The sequence below is a fragment of the Neofelis nebulosa genome, chromosome 3 (genome assembly GCF_028018385.1).
Source record: "Neofelis nebulosa isolate mNeoNeb1 chromosome 3, mNeoNeb1.pri, whole genome shotgun sequence".
Taxonomy (NCBI): domain Eukaryota; kingdom Metazoa; phylum Chordata; class Mammalia; order Carnivora; family Felidae; genus Neofelis; species Neofelis nebulosa.
In genome coordinates, this window is record NC_080784.1 from 166,571,865 (window position 1) to 166,589,303 (window position 17,439).

General features: G+C 40.0%; 2 protein-coding genes across 4 annotated transcripts in view; both read left to right on the plus strand.

Annotated features, from left to right (window-relative positions):
* Positions 1-17,439, plus strand: part of TEC (tec protein tyrosine kinase) — a 127,601-nt gene that overhangs the window by 38,896 nt on the left and 71,266 nt on the right. The gene's annotated exons all lie outside the window — the stretch shown is intronic.
* Positions 9,996-16,863, plus strand: LOC131507617 (eukaryotic translation initiation factor 1-like). Its single transcript, XM_058722661.1, has one exon. The coding sequence runs from the start codon at positions 16,341-16,343 to the stop codon at positions 16,704-16,706; it is 366 nt and encodes a 121-aa protein (XP_058578644.1). The 5' UTR covers positions 9,996-16,340; the 3' UTR covers positions 16,707-16,863.

A 17,439-nucleotide genomic window follows, 5' to 3' on the forward strand; every position in this document is an offset into this window, starting at 1 on the left:
TGAGACAGAGAGAGACAGAGCATGAATGGGGGAGGGGCAGAGAGAGAGGGAGACACAGAATCTGAAACAGGCTCCGGGCTCTGAGCTGTCAGCCCAAATCCCGACGCGAGGCTCAGACTCATGGACCGCGAGATCGTGACCTGAGCTGAAGTCGGACGCTTAACCGACTGAGCCACCCAGACGCCCCTAAATATACCTTTTTTTAAAAGTTTATTTACACTGGGTGTTGTATGGAAACCAATTTGACAATAAACTTCATATATTGAAAAAAAAAAGTGTATTTATTTATATTGAGAGAGAGAGTGAGCAGAGGAGGGGCAGAGAGAGAGGGAGAGAGAGAAATCTAAGCAGGCCCTGCACTCTCAGTGCAGAGCCTGACACGGGGCTGGAACCCACGAACTGTGAGATCATGACCTGAGCTGAAATCGAGAGTCCCACCGCTTAACCGACTGAGCCACCCAGGTGCCCCTAAAATAGATTTTAAGGGAAAACAACAAATTTTTGCTGTATAGTAATTAACTTGTTGTAATTTGAACGTAATGTAATAAGTCTACAAAAAGAACAGAAATAGAACTGTGAAAGTGGTAAAACAGGGTAGTTTCTTAAACCAAAAAAAAGCCTCAGAGCCAGTATTATCTGCTTAGAAATATGGACTGATACAATTGAAACATGTTGCAATTATTAAGTCACTTTGAAGATGATAAATATACAAGGTTAAAAGTGCCCTAATTATTTTAGGTTAAGTGGAGTAAAGAGAAGAGTGCAACCCTTTTTATTTCAGAACCTGGCCCATGTCTTGTCTGGGAGCAGCCTCAGCCACTGTGAGAACCAGAAAGGACAGAATGAGGAGGTTGTCACAACACTTAAATACTCAGCTTTGGGCATTCAACATCAGGGTCCACCTCCTTTCTGGCTGCTAACTGGTCCAGGGAGCCTAGTCCTGCTTTAACCTCCACTCTGATGAGCTGGGCATGTTAATCCCTCCTGGATTCTTTTTCTCAGGGACAGACGTTCACTAGCATATGTAGGACTTTCAGCTTGAAACATGGTTGCAGATTTGTTTGCCTCTCACAGTTAAAAATAAATCATTGTCCATATTAAAAAGCTGGGAATTTTAAGAGAAGAATCTGAATTTTTGTAAAAATAAAAGTCTGACAATACTGGGCTGAGTTTCTGCATGACAACTCTCTGCCTGGTTTCTAGGTAAGCCCGAGAGTGCCCCACTTTTGTGTTTCTTCCCTGTTTCGGTTAATGTGCTCAGTTCTCTGTTTTCTATGGATAAATATTCCAGTTTCCATCTCCCCAGTCCTAGAAGCTCTGATCCAAAAATGTCTGTGACTTGGGTAACTCATAAGAATCAATAGGTATCAATATTATATATTTAAATATATATATATATTTAATACCTATTGATTATATCGATATAATTATATTATAATATATAATATATATTATTATATAATAATTATATATTATATAAATTGTATTGATTATATATATACATATATATATACATATATATATATATATATATATGTATATATATATAGTCAAAATCTAAGACTAGAGGTGAATTAGAAAAACCATGGGGACCATTCAGGGGTTAGGATAAATAGCCCTAGAGATATTTATTTTAGTGGTTCATAATTCTGTTTTTAAAAGAAAAACAGTGGGTAGGCTTTTGATTGACCTAGTCACTATGATTCCTAGTGTCTTCATGGCAGTTAAAGGCCATTAATGTTTTATTAAAATCCTCAGTTAATCATAATGTGACTCAGATGTCCATCTTCCCCTGGGTCTGTGAACCCCAGCTCCTCCAACATGAAGGCAACAAGCTTTTCTTCCTATTAAATGCAGTTTATTGTGCTTTTTGAAGTATGCTAAGAAATTCTGTTCTAGAATGATGAGAAATTCAGTCCTGCTGTTTCTTCCAAGTCTGATATTGGCAGAGTTGGATTTCAGTTTCTGCTGTGGGCTATTCCTTGGTTTGTCCTCCCTTGTTCTCATTGCCCTCAGTTAGCTCGTGTTTCTGTGCATTCTAGTGAACTGAGAAGAGATCTTCTTGGCAATTTATATTCTTTGCTCTTATTCATAATGACATAAAACATAGGTCCTTGGGATTTTCATAAGTGATCTTGTTCTCTGGTCACGGAACCAAATGACACATGGGTTAGACCGATGGGATTCAAGGAAGAGCAGGGCTGGAGCTTAAACAGGAAAAAGGTCTCTGGTGAAAAGAGGAGAGGAGAGATCTCTAGATGTTGAGATTTGGAATAACAAGAAAAATTCAAGTAGTGTCTAAATCTACAGTTATCATCAGCTAAGACATCAGGAACTTGTTACAATTGGACCTTGGTACCAAGGTACTAATTTGGCTGGTTTGTTGTCTGTAATACTGTTCCAATATGGAAACTGGCAAATAGTTTATAAAGTCAAAGACTAGGGTTACTGGTTGTGTCAGGGATCCCCAAGGCTGTCCCCAGGTTTGGTGATTCACTAGGAGAAGACACAGTACTTGGCACATAGTTGTCCTTATGGCTATGATTAAAAAAAAAATTTTTTTTTAATGTATGTATTTGAGAGATAGAGAGAGACAGGGTGTGAGTGGGGGAGGGGCAGAGAGAGACCTACACAGAACGTGGCGCAGGCTCCAGGCTCTGAGGTGTCAGCACAGAGCCCGAGGTGGGGCTCGAACTCATGAGCTGTGAGATCATGATCTGAGTCAAAGTTGACACTTAATTCGCTGAGCCACCGAGGCACCGCTTTATGGCTATGATTTTTGACCGTGGAAGGAGACAGAGCTAAATTATCAAAGGGAAAAGACACTTGGGGCAAATCTATAGGAAACCAGGCACAAGTTTGCAAGAGTCTTTTCTCAGTGGAGTCTTCAAAGTGTGTGCATAATTCTTCTAGCACTCACTTGTGGCAATAATGAAATGTTGTCTACCAGGGAAGCGCATTGGAGACTTAGCACCTTTTCATTGGAAGCTGGTTACATAGGCACCCTTTGTCTAGCATGTGCCGAAATTCCAGACTCCGCAAGGAAAGTAGGTGCTCAGCATTAAACCATGTTGTTTGTTCAAACAGTTTAGGCACAATGAGCTATTTTTATCAGTGCTGGGAATGGTAGGACCCTCTCAGAGTCCAGGTTCCCAGATGCCAGCCAAGGGCCAACCTGGTAAAGAGGCCTTTCTCTAAGCTGCTAGGTCTCTAGGACTATTGTGTTAACTCTTTTCTGCACATTAGTAGTAATAGTGACACAAATTATTGAGTACCACATACAGACGAGGCACGGTGCTGGGTACTTTACATACATTATTTCCTTTATTCCTCAAAATAGATGTTTTATTAGTTCCCCCTACTTAAAAAATGAGTGAGGCTTAGAAAGCTTAAAAACTTGTACAAGGTCATACACTAATGAGTTGCAGGGCTGTTCTTTAAGGCCTATTTTTGAAAGAACCTTGATAGTCTGGGGAAAATTAGAAAAAAAAAATCTATTAAATCTCTCTGTAACACAGATGAAATTTTATGTTAAAGCTTTTTTTTTTTAAATTTTTTTTTAATGTTTATTTATTTTTGAGACAGAGAGAGACAGAGCATGAACGGGGGAGGGGCAGAGAGAGAGGAAGACACAGAATCTGAAGCAGGCTCCAGGCTCTGAGCCGTCAGCACAGAGCCCGACGCGGGGCTCGGCTCGAACTCACAGACTGTGAGATCATGACCTGAGCCGAAGTCGGACGCTTAACCGACTGAGCCACCCAGGCGCCCCTATGTTAAAGCTTTTTGACACTATTTTTGTTTACTACTTTCAGTTATGATTTTTTTTAAAAAATCGTCTTTTTGGTAGAAGGAAGTCAGCACTAGTCAGGGTTTTTGTCCTGGCTCTGCCACTATCTAATTGGACTTCATGAAACAATATTCTTCAACCCATATATCTCTTTACGCTCTCAACTCCTCTTTTGTCATCTCTATTTCAACCCAACACGCATTTGATCTTTTACCAAATGCTATGAATTCTCCTTGCCTTCATCACAACCTTATTGCAGTTCCCAACCCCATTCTCTTGGTGGATTTACTGCCCTATTTGACTCTATTCTTGGTCCTTAATCTTTTATTTATGCGGCCATCATAGGGATATTTAAAACCTGCAGCTTTGTATCTTCTTTAGGATCAAGTAAAAACTCCTGAGCTTGGAATGCAAGGTCCTTGATGCTATTTTTCCTTGTCTTCCCTCTTTCCTCCTTCCACCTCCTGCTGCGTCTTCTACCTGCTCTTTCACATTATGCCTTTCTTAATTTTTTTCAGTCTACTTGGCGTGATACGTTCCTCTGTCAGCCTGTGAGGATCCATCTGTCCATCCCACCTTCTATATTATCCATCAAAAATGTGTTGAGTGCCTAGCAAATGCTCATCTTTTCTGACTCACCCCAATGCCTACCTTCTCCGAAGCCTTCCCTGTATCCCTCCCACCAAAGGTAGAATCCCCCCCCGCCCCACCCCAGCCCTCTGTGCTCTGTGCATGTCTTTGTTGGTGGCACCTTGGTTACCCAGCTTTAACTGCATAAATGTGTCCCCCAGTGGACTGTAAGCTCTTTGAGGGCAGGGCTCATAGCTTTTCCATCTTCGTATTTCCAAAAGTCTAGTGCAGAGTTGAAGATTCAGTACATGTTGGATGGCTGCATGGATCAAAGGAGAGATGGGCAGACCTCAAACTTCAGAAGCAGGCAGGACAGGTTTATCTTAAACATACATCGTAAACAACCAGAAAGGTTGTCACACTGCTCATATGTAGAAGAGCCAGGATTTGAGTCCCTCCTATAATGCCACAGGTGCTTTCCTTATTTTATTCCAACATTCTTTGTAATGAGATGCTTGATATTATAATCTTTTACCCAGGTTAATTGTCAGGATGGTGAAGCAATCAGTTCTTAAGTATAATGGCGCATGTTTCTTGAATACTCTGGGTAGCCTCCCATATTTCTCTAGGGTCTTCTGGGTCTTATAGGGTTGTTCTCTTGACCACCCCTGGGAACCTGGAGACTCTTAGTGATATAGACATAAGAGCCTATTAAGGTTCTGAGATGATGTGATGTTTGTCTTTTAGTTGTATCTTTAGACTAGGTAGACCTCCCAGTGGGAAGCATAGGTTCACAAGGCCCTGCTAATCACTACCTGCACACGTATAATTTTCAGCACTTGTTAGGATTCTGGGGAATGGATGTGGACTGGAAAAAACTGTTGCTTTTACAAGTCAATTGGAAGCATTTATATCAGACTCTAGAGGTTACCGTGTAGTTCACCAGCTTGTAAAAAGTAAGATAGTGAGACAGCTCTAAATACTCCACAGATAGAACAGTGGTTAGTGTCCTAGGGGTTTTATTTGTTTGTTTTGCTCTGAGAGGTCTCAACTATGTTAACCCATGACAACTCATTTTCTAGTTGGCAGTTGAGTTTCCTTGTTTTGGAAATTAGATTGTATCAGTTTCATGTCTTGTGTCTCAGTTTCCTTTCTTGTGTCTCTTCTCCCACTTTTCATTCATATCTGTTTTCTTATTCTACTGTCCTGGATCTGACTTTCCTCATCATTAGTCACTTTAAAGGGCTAAGATCCGGGTCTGAAGTCCTACGATCTGATTTATTCCCTTAATTTGCCAAGTTAATCTATTTTCATTTAATGATATTCTTTTTTTTTTTTTTCTCTAGGAAGCAGAAACCTATTTAAGACAGAAGAGGGGGAGAATACCATTCCTAAAATTTGGGGGGGGGTAACTTTTTATTTTGCTGTAGTTTCAACTTACAGAAAAGTTGGAAGAATAGTACAAGGGATTCTCAAGTAACCTTTATTCAGATTCACAAATTGTCTCTAGTTGCCCCATTTGCCCTATAATTCCCTTGGTCGCTGTCTTTCTCTTTATTTTTTAATTTTATTTTATTTTTAATGTTTATTTATTTTTAAGGGGGAGGCAGAGAGAGAGGGAGACATAGTATCCAAAACAGGCTCCAGGCTCTGAGCTGTCAGTAGCCCAATGAGAGGCTCGAGCTCATGGACTATGAGATCATGGCCTGAGGCAAAGTTTGACGTTTAACTGACTGAGCCACCCTGGTGTCCCTCTGTCTTTCTCTTTAAATGCATGTCGTTCTCTGAACCATTTGAGAGAAAGTTGTAGACATTGCCCCTTTTACTACTTAAAAGGTCTTTGTGTATTGTCTAGGAACTAGGTCCATTCTGTTTTATAACCACAGCATAATGATCAAAGTCCAGACATTTAACACTGATACAATACTATCATCAAATCCAGAGTCCGTGCTCAAATTCATTCATCATGCCACGGATGACTTCATTGCTACTTCTCCACTTCCTCCTCTTGCCAAGTCCTGGATAGAATCCTGGGTTACATGTTGCATTTTGTTGGTCAAGATGTCAAGTTTTTAAATGTCCATGGTGAGAGGGGGAGAAATGTATAGAAGAGATGCTGTTTTTTGTCACAGCCTATAACATGCCAGCTATCCTATGAATGCTCAGTGATTGTGTGTGAATGCCTACAAACGTGAAATCAGATTTAAAAACCTTTGCAGTCTATTCCCTTTCTCTCATTCTCATGGTCATCATTAGGAGTGGGGAGATCCCCCTCCTCCCAAAAAAATTATTGTAGCCTGGTCCACTAGGAGGAGTAAAAATCACTTATTCCAGTTTCCATGTCCTCCCACCTTCAGTTTTAACTTTTATTCTCCCATGTTAAACAGTTGCTAAGGATCTGGCTATGATAGCTGTGGTTCATTCCCTTGAGTATTTGTATTACAATGAGACAAGAAGTATAAGGAAAATCAATATTTTTGTTCAGAAATGGTTATCCAGTTTATCTTATTCGTAAGACTTAGCTCTCAGCAATTTTTAGTGATATCAAAAAGTCAAATTTCCCTCAAAGTTTTATTTAACAGTTTTTCCACTGAATATATTCAAAAGACTGTGCCATAGGCACTGAAAGCAATTATGAAAGGAACAATCCCCACAATGTTTGGAAATGGCATTATAGTTGAAATAAATATAGTGTTTCTCCCCACCTCTCTTTTCTCACCTGCTTATCTTGAAAGAAACTTCTCTTAATTGGAAATGTGTGTAACTTGTTGCATTTTTTTTTTTTTAAAGAAGTATGTTTGACATCATGATTTTTGTAACATGAGTTTTATTTTTCCCTGTTGCATCATGACCTACTTACTGGGTTGGGGATTCTTAGAAATCTTTGAAGCTACTTTTATAATTAGTAATTTCTAGTAAGTGTTTGTTGATGAAGATAGGTATGATAGCACTTATCCTGAGGGACTGTTAAAGAGGAGATCAAATTACATGAGCAGAGGAAGGTTTGGTGGCAAAAGTATAGATTCTGTGGATTTTGGGGGGTGGTGGAGGTTGGAGGGGTTGGAGACATCCACTTGGCCAAGGGTTGGAGTAGGAACAATGTGGGTCAGGGAGTGCCCCTTCTGTACAGAGGGGGCAGCACATGCAGATACCATGGGCATGGAAGGGGGTTTGCTATATTTGTGGAACTGTTCTGTTCTAGACCTATATAGGCTTAAAAAAAAAAAAAGTTTTAAATTTTGAGATGGGGGAGGGGCAGAGAGAGAAGAAGAGAGAGAGAAACCCACTCTCAGAGTGAAGCCCAACTCAGGGCTTGATCTCATGACCCTGAGATCATGACCTGAACCAGAATCAAGAGTTGGATGCTTAACCAACTAGACCTGTATAGATTTATATAACTGATAATTACCGGTACACGTGGATAATTGATTTGTTAGTAAGAAAGAATAATTATACAATTTTAGAGCTGGGAGGCATTTTTAAAATTTTTATTTATTTATTTGTTTGTTTATTTGTTTGTTTGTTTGTTTGTTTATGAGAGCATGGGTGGGTGAGGGTGAGGTGGGCAGAGACAGAGAGGGAGAGAGAATCCCACCATGTGCAGAGAGGGAGAGGGAGAGGGAGAGAGAGTGCGGAGCCCAGAGTGGGGCTTGAGCTCACCTGAAGCAGGGCTGGAACTCATGAACCATGAGATCATGACCTGAGCCAAAGTTGGACGCTCAGCTGACTGGGCCACCCATGTGCCCCTAGAAGTGTTTTAAAGAATGACCCCCCGGGGCGCCTGGGTGGCGCAGTCGGTTAAGCGTCCGACTTCAGCCAGGTCACGATCTCACGGTCTGTGAGTTCGAGCCCCGCGTCAGGCTCTGGGCTGATGGCTCAGAGCCTGGAGCCTGTTTCCCATTCTGTGTCTCCCTCTCTCTCTGCCCCTCCCCCGTTCATGCTCTGTCTCTCTCTGTCCCAAAAATAAATAAAAAACGTTGAAAAAAAAAATTAAAAAAAAAAAAAAGAATGACCCCCCAATTTTTCACTTGTGGGAACTGAGGGTAAGGAAATGATCTGCTTGAGTTCACCTAGTAAGCTAGTTGCTAAGCCTGGACCAAAACTCAGACCTGAATGTTCCTGTGTTAGCCTCTGATTGTATAATCTTAGTTCTGGGAAGGATGTAGTATTTGGGGTGCTCAGGTAGGTTGCTTGAGAGTACTTACGAGCTTGTACACAGAATGGGCACTATCTAGTGACTGTTAGGATACCTTTGCTTAAAAATACTAATCACTTCTCTGCCTTTGAAGTTTTACTCTTTTTGCACCTAATAGTTCCTTTCCTTTATCTCTAGTCCTCCCCTGCCCTCAAAGGTTATAAATGCCTTGCCCTTTTAAAATTACTGTTATTATAATAATAATCAGTAGTAGTATTATAGCCTTTTCCCTCACAAACTACATAATAATCTTGAGGGCAAAGAAGAAACCTATCACACAATGCCTTGCACCCATTAGGATCTCAAAAAAGGTTTTGTTGACAAAAATTACGATGGTGATAGTGTTTTGGGGGGAGCAAAAAGGTCTTTAGAGACATTGTGGTAATTATTTCTCTTGCAATTTTGTTTCATTTTATTTTTTTAGGAGATACATTATTTAATTTAGAAACAAAGCTGCATTTCTCCAAACTAAAATGTGGACGTTATTTTCAACTATGGGAGTCTGAACTGTCAGAAGTCATACAGCAGTTTGAGAAAGTGAAACTCCATTTTGAGTTGTTTCTAGGTTGTTTAGGACATGCTGCATCTTAGCATGGTTGAAACTGGTCAGGCACACACAGGGAATTATCTATAAAAGGGAGCTTAGAAACACCTGTCTTGTTCAGCAATTCATTCTGTGACTCTTAGAACTCCTGCCATTAATGGCCTTTGAATTTTGTGAATATACTGTACTTCTGAGATAAAATATTAAAGTTTGACGATTACTACTTCAGATAATTGAAAACGGTGTAGTCTTATTACTAAAGCTCATTTACCTTTTTAAGTTTTGAAAAAAAATTTTTTATGTTTATTTATTTTGGAGAGAGAGAGAGAGAACCAGCGTGCGACCAAGGGAGGGACAGAGAAGGGGAGACACAGGATCTGAAGCAGGCTCCAGGCTCTGAGCTGTCAGCACAAAGTCCAACGTGGGGCTCAAACCCACAAACCGCGAGATCATGACCTGAGCCGAAGTCGGACGCTTAACCGACTGAGCCACCCAGGTGCCTTTAAAATTTTTAATCATGGAGAATTGTCTATAATACTTGCACCCTTCCACATTACTGAACACCTAAAATGAAAAATTGCACCCAAAATAGTTGTTTGTTGAATAAAACTAAATGAATAAGAGACTTAAATGAAATCTCTCAGTGATTTTTAATAGATTTTGGGAAGGGAATTCCCCCTTCCCCCCAATTATCCTAGTCGTATGGGAAAACTTTCTTCCATTCTATCTTTATTCCACATAATCACATAGGTATAGCTGTTCCTTAATTTTATTTGCCACAGCAAAAAGGAACATGAAAGTTACAATTCCCTGCTCGTGAGATTGTAACATGTGAATTTTTTTTCATTTTAGAGGAACACATATATTATATATAATTGTTTATTTATAAATGATATATATAAAATTGTATATTTATAAGTTATAGAATGTATAAATCTTAAAGTATTATATATACTTATTAAATCTATATTAATATGTTAATTAATTTCCTGGCAGAAGAGAGGTCATAAGCCCGTACACTTTAAAAAAATTTTTTTTAGTGTTTATTTATTTTTGAGAGAGAGAGACAGAGCACAAGCAGGGGAGGGGCAGAGAGAGAGGGAAACACAGAATCTGAAGCAGGCTCCAGGCTCCCAGCTGTCAGCACAGAGCCCGACGCGGGGCTAGAACCCACGGATCTCGAGGTCATGACCTGAGCCGAAGTTGGACACTCAGCCGACTGAGCCACCCAGGTGCCCCAGTCCATACATTTTTATTTGTTACACGGGCCTCACGTCATTTGTCTTACTCATTATTTGAAGGATTTCGAGTACGTACAGTGTGCTAGGGGTGGAGGAATTAAAGGGTGCAGGACTCTGGCTCCGTTAAGCTTACAGGCTGCTTAAGTTATAGTTCTGCTTTCGCGGGCTCGTAATGACAGACTTTATTCCACTGCATCCACTGGGCTGTGAAGCTGGAGTTCCCATCCTCACACCCCACTGTTTGCCCTCGCCTGTGTATTTCTGGAGTATCTGGGACTCTTACACTTCACTTGCCCTTGGGTTTCCAGGGGTGATAGGGGGTGGTTGCACAGACAGGATTTCAAGGTTTCCTTCTGTTGTTAAATTTTAGTTGGCTTAGATTTCACAAAAGCGCAAGTGTTTTGCATACATATTGCGATACTGTGTACTCACTAGCATCTCCGTGAAGCGTACCTGCAGATAACCAACAAATTTTTGCACTATTTACTTTGTAAGTGAAGAAACTAGGGGACAAAGCCAGGTCACCTTCTCTGAATTGACATCCCATCTGACTAGATGAACCAAGATGTCTTATCTTTCTGGCTAATGCGCTGTCTGTTAAACCACATTGTGCTAATGACCGCAAAGGGGGACTGACTTCCTTAAACATAACTTCACTGACCACCTGTATACATAGTTTCCTTCCTCCTTCCCTGCTTTGGCTCTGTGTATCAGACCTTCTTTTAACCTTGATGGTTTGTGTTTCTTTTTTTCCTCACTGCCCCCCTGTGAGGTGGGAGTCCTATGCATACAAGTAAATTAGAGTTTGTGGAAGAGAGACCTACAGAGAGAAAAGATTTCTGTGAATGGTTGTGTGAAAGAAGTTGAAAAGGGTTATGCTTAGACGGTAACCCTTAAAAACTTTAAGGTGGGTTTGGTTAAACAAACAGTTCATTTCATAAATACTTGATTCTTCACAGAAAAAACTCACAAGTAACTCAATTAAATGTGAATTTAATCACTCATAGTCAATCCCAACAGGAGAGAACAGTGTCACAGCTGGAAAGGACCCCCTATAAATCTACCATAGTATATTAAGTTTGTTTAACATTTTTTATGAGTTAAGGAAATGGAGTTTTAGGTCGATTCAGTCCCGACTAGGATTGACTATAGTACAACATCAAAATAAATGGTACAGATTTGAATTGTCGTGGAAAAAGGTGAGTAGCTTCATGCTAAAGATCAAATATGTAATTCAGAATTTTTCTTTTTTTAAAGAAAATGTTTTTTTTCTGAGAGAGAGAGGGTCCCAAGCAGGCACCACACTGTCAGCACAGAGCCCAATGCGGGGCTTGATCTCGTGAACCGTGTGATCGTGATCTGAGCTGCAATCAAGAGTCAGACACTTAACCGACTGAGCCACCCAGGCACCCCAGAATTTTATTTTTAAGTTTTATTTATTTAAGTAATCTCTACACCCAACATGGGGCTTGAACTCATGACCTGAGATCGAGAGGCGCATGCTCTTCTGACTGAGCCAGCCAGGTGCCCTGTTTTATTTTTATTTTTTTTTACTGGGTCATTTCTTTATTTTCAGATGTCCCATTTGATCACTTTTTAAGGACGGTTGTGATGACTGAAACATCTGTAGGAAACAAAACCCAAATCCACTGGATGAGATAGTGTATTCCATGAGGTTCTCGAATCAATTTATCAGCAGTTGTCTGCTCTTACTTAATTATAAGGAACTGCAGTTGTGGTCTAAGGCTCATTTCCAAATTAATAGTTTCTGTGCATTAGAGAGTGAGAGATTAACACTGTGGACTCTGGAGCCAGATTACCTGGGTTCAAATCCTAAATTTGTTACTTTTTGCCGTGTGACCTTGGACAAGTTACTTAATCTCTACACCTCATTTTTTCATCTTCAAACTGGGGAGAAAGTAGGACTACCCTCCTAGGTTTTGGTAAGGAGTAAATGGGTCGCTGTATGTGAAGTGACCAGGGCAGTTCCTGGCATAGAGCAGGTACCATATAAGCACCGGCAGTTTCTGTTCTGGCTCTACACATGAGATACGTTGCACTCTCACCCACTTTTGTCTTTGTTATATATGTATTTCAAGGTTTTTGCTCTTGAGTCTGGCTTTTCTCAGATCTAGACGTTTTTGCGCTAAGCATAACTGGGTCATTCTCCTAGGATCGCAGGGGATCCACTCTTTGAATTGATCTCTGTTGCTTGCAGTCAGCTGCATTTGGGGGTTCTGGTAACCGGTGGAAATGCATGCCTCACAGTAAGGCTAGTTCACATCCCGGCATCTCTGAGCCTGTGTTGGTAGAGCTCTCACCGGGACTGTCTGCTCTGAAGGTTTTCCTCTGGATGTTTGTGAGTGGAGAGCGTGATGGGATCCTGGCTGTGATAAATGTGCTGCTTTAGTGTGACATTTTCATACACCAGAGGTGGGTCTGCCATGAAGTTAAAGAAAAGCAAGCATTAGAGACTTTTCATTCCAGAGCCCTTTCTGAGGTTCCGGGAGGCCCCCTAGCAGTTTTGTATTCATAATTTTGCACTTAAAAAAAAAAAAGTCTTCTTCTTAAAGCGTATAAGCTTCAGGCCACTCAAAACCTTGATCTGTTTCTACAGAGCGTAAAGACTTTATTTGTCCTAATACCTGACGCCATCTATAAATTATGCCAGTGAAATAACTCCCAAGCACCTCCATTGTAAACCATCGCATCTATAATTGGTTTCTGTTCTTAGAAGTCTTCCTTTCAAGAACAAAGTGATATATATCTACTTTAATCTGTTAAATTTATCTTTAATACTTTCAGAGTTGTTTTTTAAAGTACCATACATTCTTTTTAAGTTTGTTTATTTATTTTGAGAGAGAGAGAGAGAGAGAAAATGTGCTAGTGGGGGAGGGGCAGAGGGAGAGAGAGAATCCCAAGTAGGCTCCTTGCTGTCAGTACAGAGCCTGACACGGGGCTCAAACTCATGAACCGTGGGATCACACCTGAGCCAAAATCAAGAGTCAGATGCTTAACTGACTGAGCCATCCAGGTGCCCCGAAGTACCATACTTTTCTTGTTAAATGAATTCCTGAGTGTGTTATGGTTATAGTTACTCTTGTGAATAAGTTATTTTTCATTGTATGTTTGTTGTAATTAGGTGCTGTTAATATATAACCAAGCTCTTGATCATTATAAATCTATTTTGTAACTTACCAGTATACCACGCTATTTCTAAATATTACATAGAGGCACAATTTTCTATACCAACTTTGCTATAAAAAGGATTATTTTCTATTAAATTTAATCCAAATAATGGATAAATTTGCTAATTTTTTAAAAGTTAGCAAAAATAAAAGCATTTTCAGTTCTAAGTAGGAATACTCAAAAGGGTAGGATTAAATATTTCTTTGCTGAGCAAATTTTAAACTGTGTGCTGGAGGGAAGTATTGATGGTGGAGGAATGTACATAACTAATAACAGCAAACTTTCTGAATTGACTGAAATATAAAATTTAAAAGCAGAGAAGTCTGAGTTTGTAACTCATAATCACTACCAATTGGTGGAGTAAGAAGATTCAAATGTAGGCCATTTGACTTAGAAGTTCCCCAGACGTCTCTACCTTAATTTTCTAGCCAAATAAGCAAACAAACAAACAAAAACAAAACAAAACAAAAACATGCCTCTTTTTACTTGAATCAATTAAAAAATTACTACAATCAATTATTTTGTGGTGGATAATGTTCCAAGCTCTGAGGACACAAAAACATATACAAAGCAAATGTCCTGCTGTCATGGAACTTACATTCTAGAGGAGAAAGGCAGCATACAGATAAACCAATAAATATCTCCCACCTTGAAAAAAAGCAAAGCAGGATGGGAGGGGTGGGGACTTGCATGCTTGTGGGTTTTCTTTCTTTTCTTTTCTTTCTTTCTGTTCTTTCTTTCTTTCTTTCTTTGGTCAGTGGTCAGGGAATAGAGATCTTAAGAAAAGACAGGCAGGGGGGAGGGGAAGTCCTTGGGGAGGGGAACCAGGACTGCAAGGCGTCAGGAAAGGCAGGTGGTGCTTCCGTGCTCAGGGAACAGCAGAGAGGCTAAGGGGCTGAAATGGAATGGAGTGGGGTGTAGTGGTGGAGGAGGCCAGAGATCTTTGGGGGCCATGGAGAAGACTTTGGATTTTTTGTTTTTTAATGTGATGGGAGATTTTGGAGGGTTATGAGTGGGGAGTGGCAAAGTTTGGCCCTTCTGTTCATGTACTTCAAGACACTGGGGCACAGTGGAACATGAATTGGCAGAGAGAATTGGCTGTGCCAGCCCATTTGACCCTGGGGAGGTCATTTACCCAGTCAGTGCCCCAGTTTCTACTCTAAAATGAAGAAATTGGATTATGTGAGTAATTCACTAGAATCGTTTTCATGGCCAATTATGATTCTCAGATCTTAAAATAGTTATTAAACATCCACATGTATTGGCAGCCATTGTTGACTATGGGGAAGAGGAGACCCTCCCCTTCCCACTTTCTGCTCAGACTTTGGAACTTCCCTGTCTCCGCCCTGAGCCTTTCCCCTGAGCCTCACCCCTCCCTCTGAGTAGGTGTGTGTATAGTGGTGTTTCACTGTTTTTTCAACCTGCATTTCTCGGGTTACTACAGTAGATGAGCAAGTCTGTGTATTTACATTGTCCATTGGCATTTACTCTCTGTTGAAGTGCCTATTTGGATATTTTTCCTTCTTTTCTCAATTAGAAAAATTTCTTACTTATTTTTAAAAGATACATATATTCTGAATCAAACTCATTGTCCCTATATGCTTTGCAGATACTTGTTTGTACTTGGTGGCTTGTCTTTTTTTTTTTTTTTTTAATTATGGTGGTAAAATACACATAAAATTTACCATTGTAACCATTTTAAATTGTACAGATCAGTGGCAGTAAGCACATTCATCATGTTGTGCAACAATTACCACTGTCTGGTTCCAAAGCTTTTCATCACCCCTAACAGGAACCTTGAGAAAGTTCTGTGTGCACTTAAGAAGAATGTGTATTCTGGTGCTTTTGGATGGAATGTTCTGTACATATCTGTTAAGTTTCTTTGGTCTATTTAAGGCTGATGTTCTCTTATTGATTTTCTATCTGGATGCAAGTAGGGTATTAAAGACCCCTATTATTATTGTATTTCTGTATATTTCTACCTTTAGGTCTGTTAATGTTTGCTTTATATATTTAGGTGCTTCTATGTTGCGTGCATGAATATTTACAAATGTTATATCCTTTTGTTGGAATGACCCTTTTATCATGATGTAATGCCCTTTTTTGATTCTTATTATAGTCTTTGTTTTAAACTCTGTTTTTTCTGGGGCACGTGGGTGGCTCCATCGATTGAACGACTGACTTTGGCTCAAGTCATGATCTCACAGTTCTCGATTTCAGGCCCCACATCGGGCTCGCTGCTATCAACACAGAGCCTGCTTTGGATCCTCTGTCCCCATCTCTCTGCCCTGCCCTGCTTGCACTCTCTCTCTCAAAAATAAATAAACATTTTTAAAAAGTCTATTTTTTCTGATGTGTGTATAGCTACCCCAACATTCTTTTGGTTTCCATTTGCATGGAAGATCTTTTTCTATTCCTTCACTTTTAGTCTGTGTGTGCCTTTTACATCTAAAGGAGTCTCAGGGCACCTGGGTAGTTAAGCATCTGACTCTTGATTTCTGTTCAGGTCACGATCTCATGGTTTGTGGGATCAAGCCCTGCATTGGGCTCTGCACTGACAGCAAGGAGCCCGCTTGGGATTCTCTCTCTCCCTCTGTCTCTGCCCCTCCCCTGTTCTCTCTCTCTTTCTCTCAAAATAAATAAATAAACAACAAAAAAATGAATCTTTTGGCCCTAGTCACTGACCCACCCCTGAGGACTCAGCGGCACCACCCTTGAGCCCCCTTGCTTCCCAGTGCTCTGTCCCGCGTGCCAACCTTCTCTCACCACCACCTTCCGTGGGCCGTTTCCACCAAGGAAAAGGGATTGTATCTTATGTCTGCTATCTGGAATCTCCACTCTTTTGGCCCCTTTGCTGATGCAAGTAAGGGTGATAATCTGTTTCCTGCTAAAGATTATATCCATAAGCATTCATCGGAGAATAGCAGCAGAAAAATCCAGGGGATTGCTGATGATTATGATAAAAAGAAACTAGTGAAGGTCTTTAAGAAGAAATTTGCCTGTAATAGTACTATAATTGAGCATCCAGAACATAGAGAAGTAATTCAGCTACAGGGTGACCAGCACAAGGACGTATGCCAATTCATAGAGATTGGACTGGCTGAGGACAACCAGCTGAAGGTTCATGGCTGTAAGTGCTTTTGGCTCACTGAAGCTTTAGTGAGGATTTCCTCACAATGAGTAGAATTTCCCTTCTGTCCCTTGTCACCAGTTTAAAAATCTCACAGCTTATGTAATGTAACCATTTCGGATCCACTTTTAACTTGGACTAGTGTTACTCCTTCATGCAATGAACTGAAAAGAGCCAAAAAGAAAAAAAAAAAAAAAAGACTGAATCTCTTATAGGCAGCATATAAATGGGTCTTTTTTTTTTTTTTCCTTATCCATATAGCCACTCTGGGTCTTTTGATTGGAGAGTTTAGTTCATTTATACGTAATCATTGATAGATACATACTTATTGCCATTTTGTTAACTGTTTTCTGGGTGTTTTTGTAGTTCCTTTCTGTTCCTTTTTTCTTCTCTTGCTCTTTGTGATTTGATGACTTTAATGGCATATTTACATTTTTTTCTCTTTATCTTTTATGTATTTACTATAGGTTTTTGCATTGTGATTATCCTGAGGCTTACATGTTACAGCTTATAACAGCCTGTTTGAAGTTGATAACAACTTAAGTTTGATCACATTCTAAAACTCTACATTTTTACTCTCCCCCCATGCTTTATGTTTTTGATGTCACATTTTACTCTTAATCTTGTATATCCTTTACTAATAATTGTAATCATAGTCACTTTCACTACTCTTGTCTTTTAATCTATACACCACCTTTGTTAAGTGATAAACCCACTACCTTTACTATATATTTTCCTTTCCAGTGAGATTTATTCTTTCATATGTTTTCTTGTTCCTAATTA

What these genes read in the sequence shown, in the direction of transcription:
- LOC131507617 (XM_058722661.1), top strand. Translation starts at nt 16,341, where the DNA reads ATGTCTGCTATCTGGAATCTCCACTCTTTTGGCCCCTTTGCTGATGCA.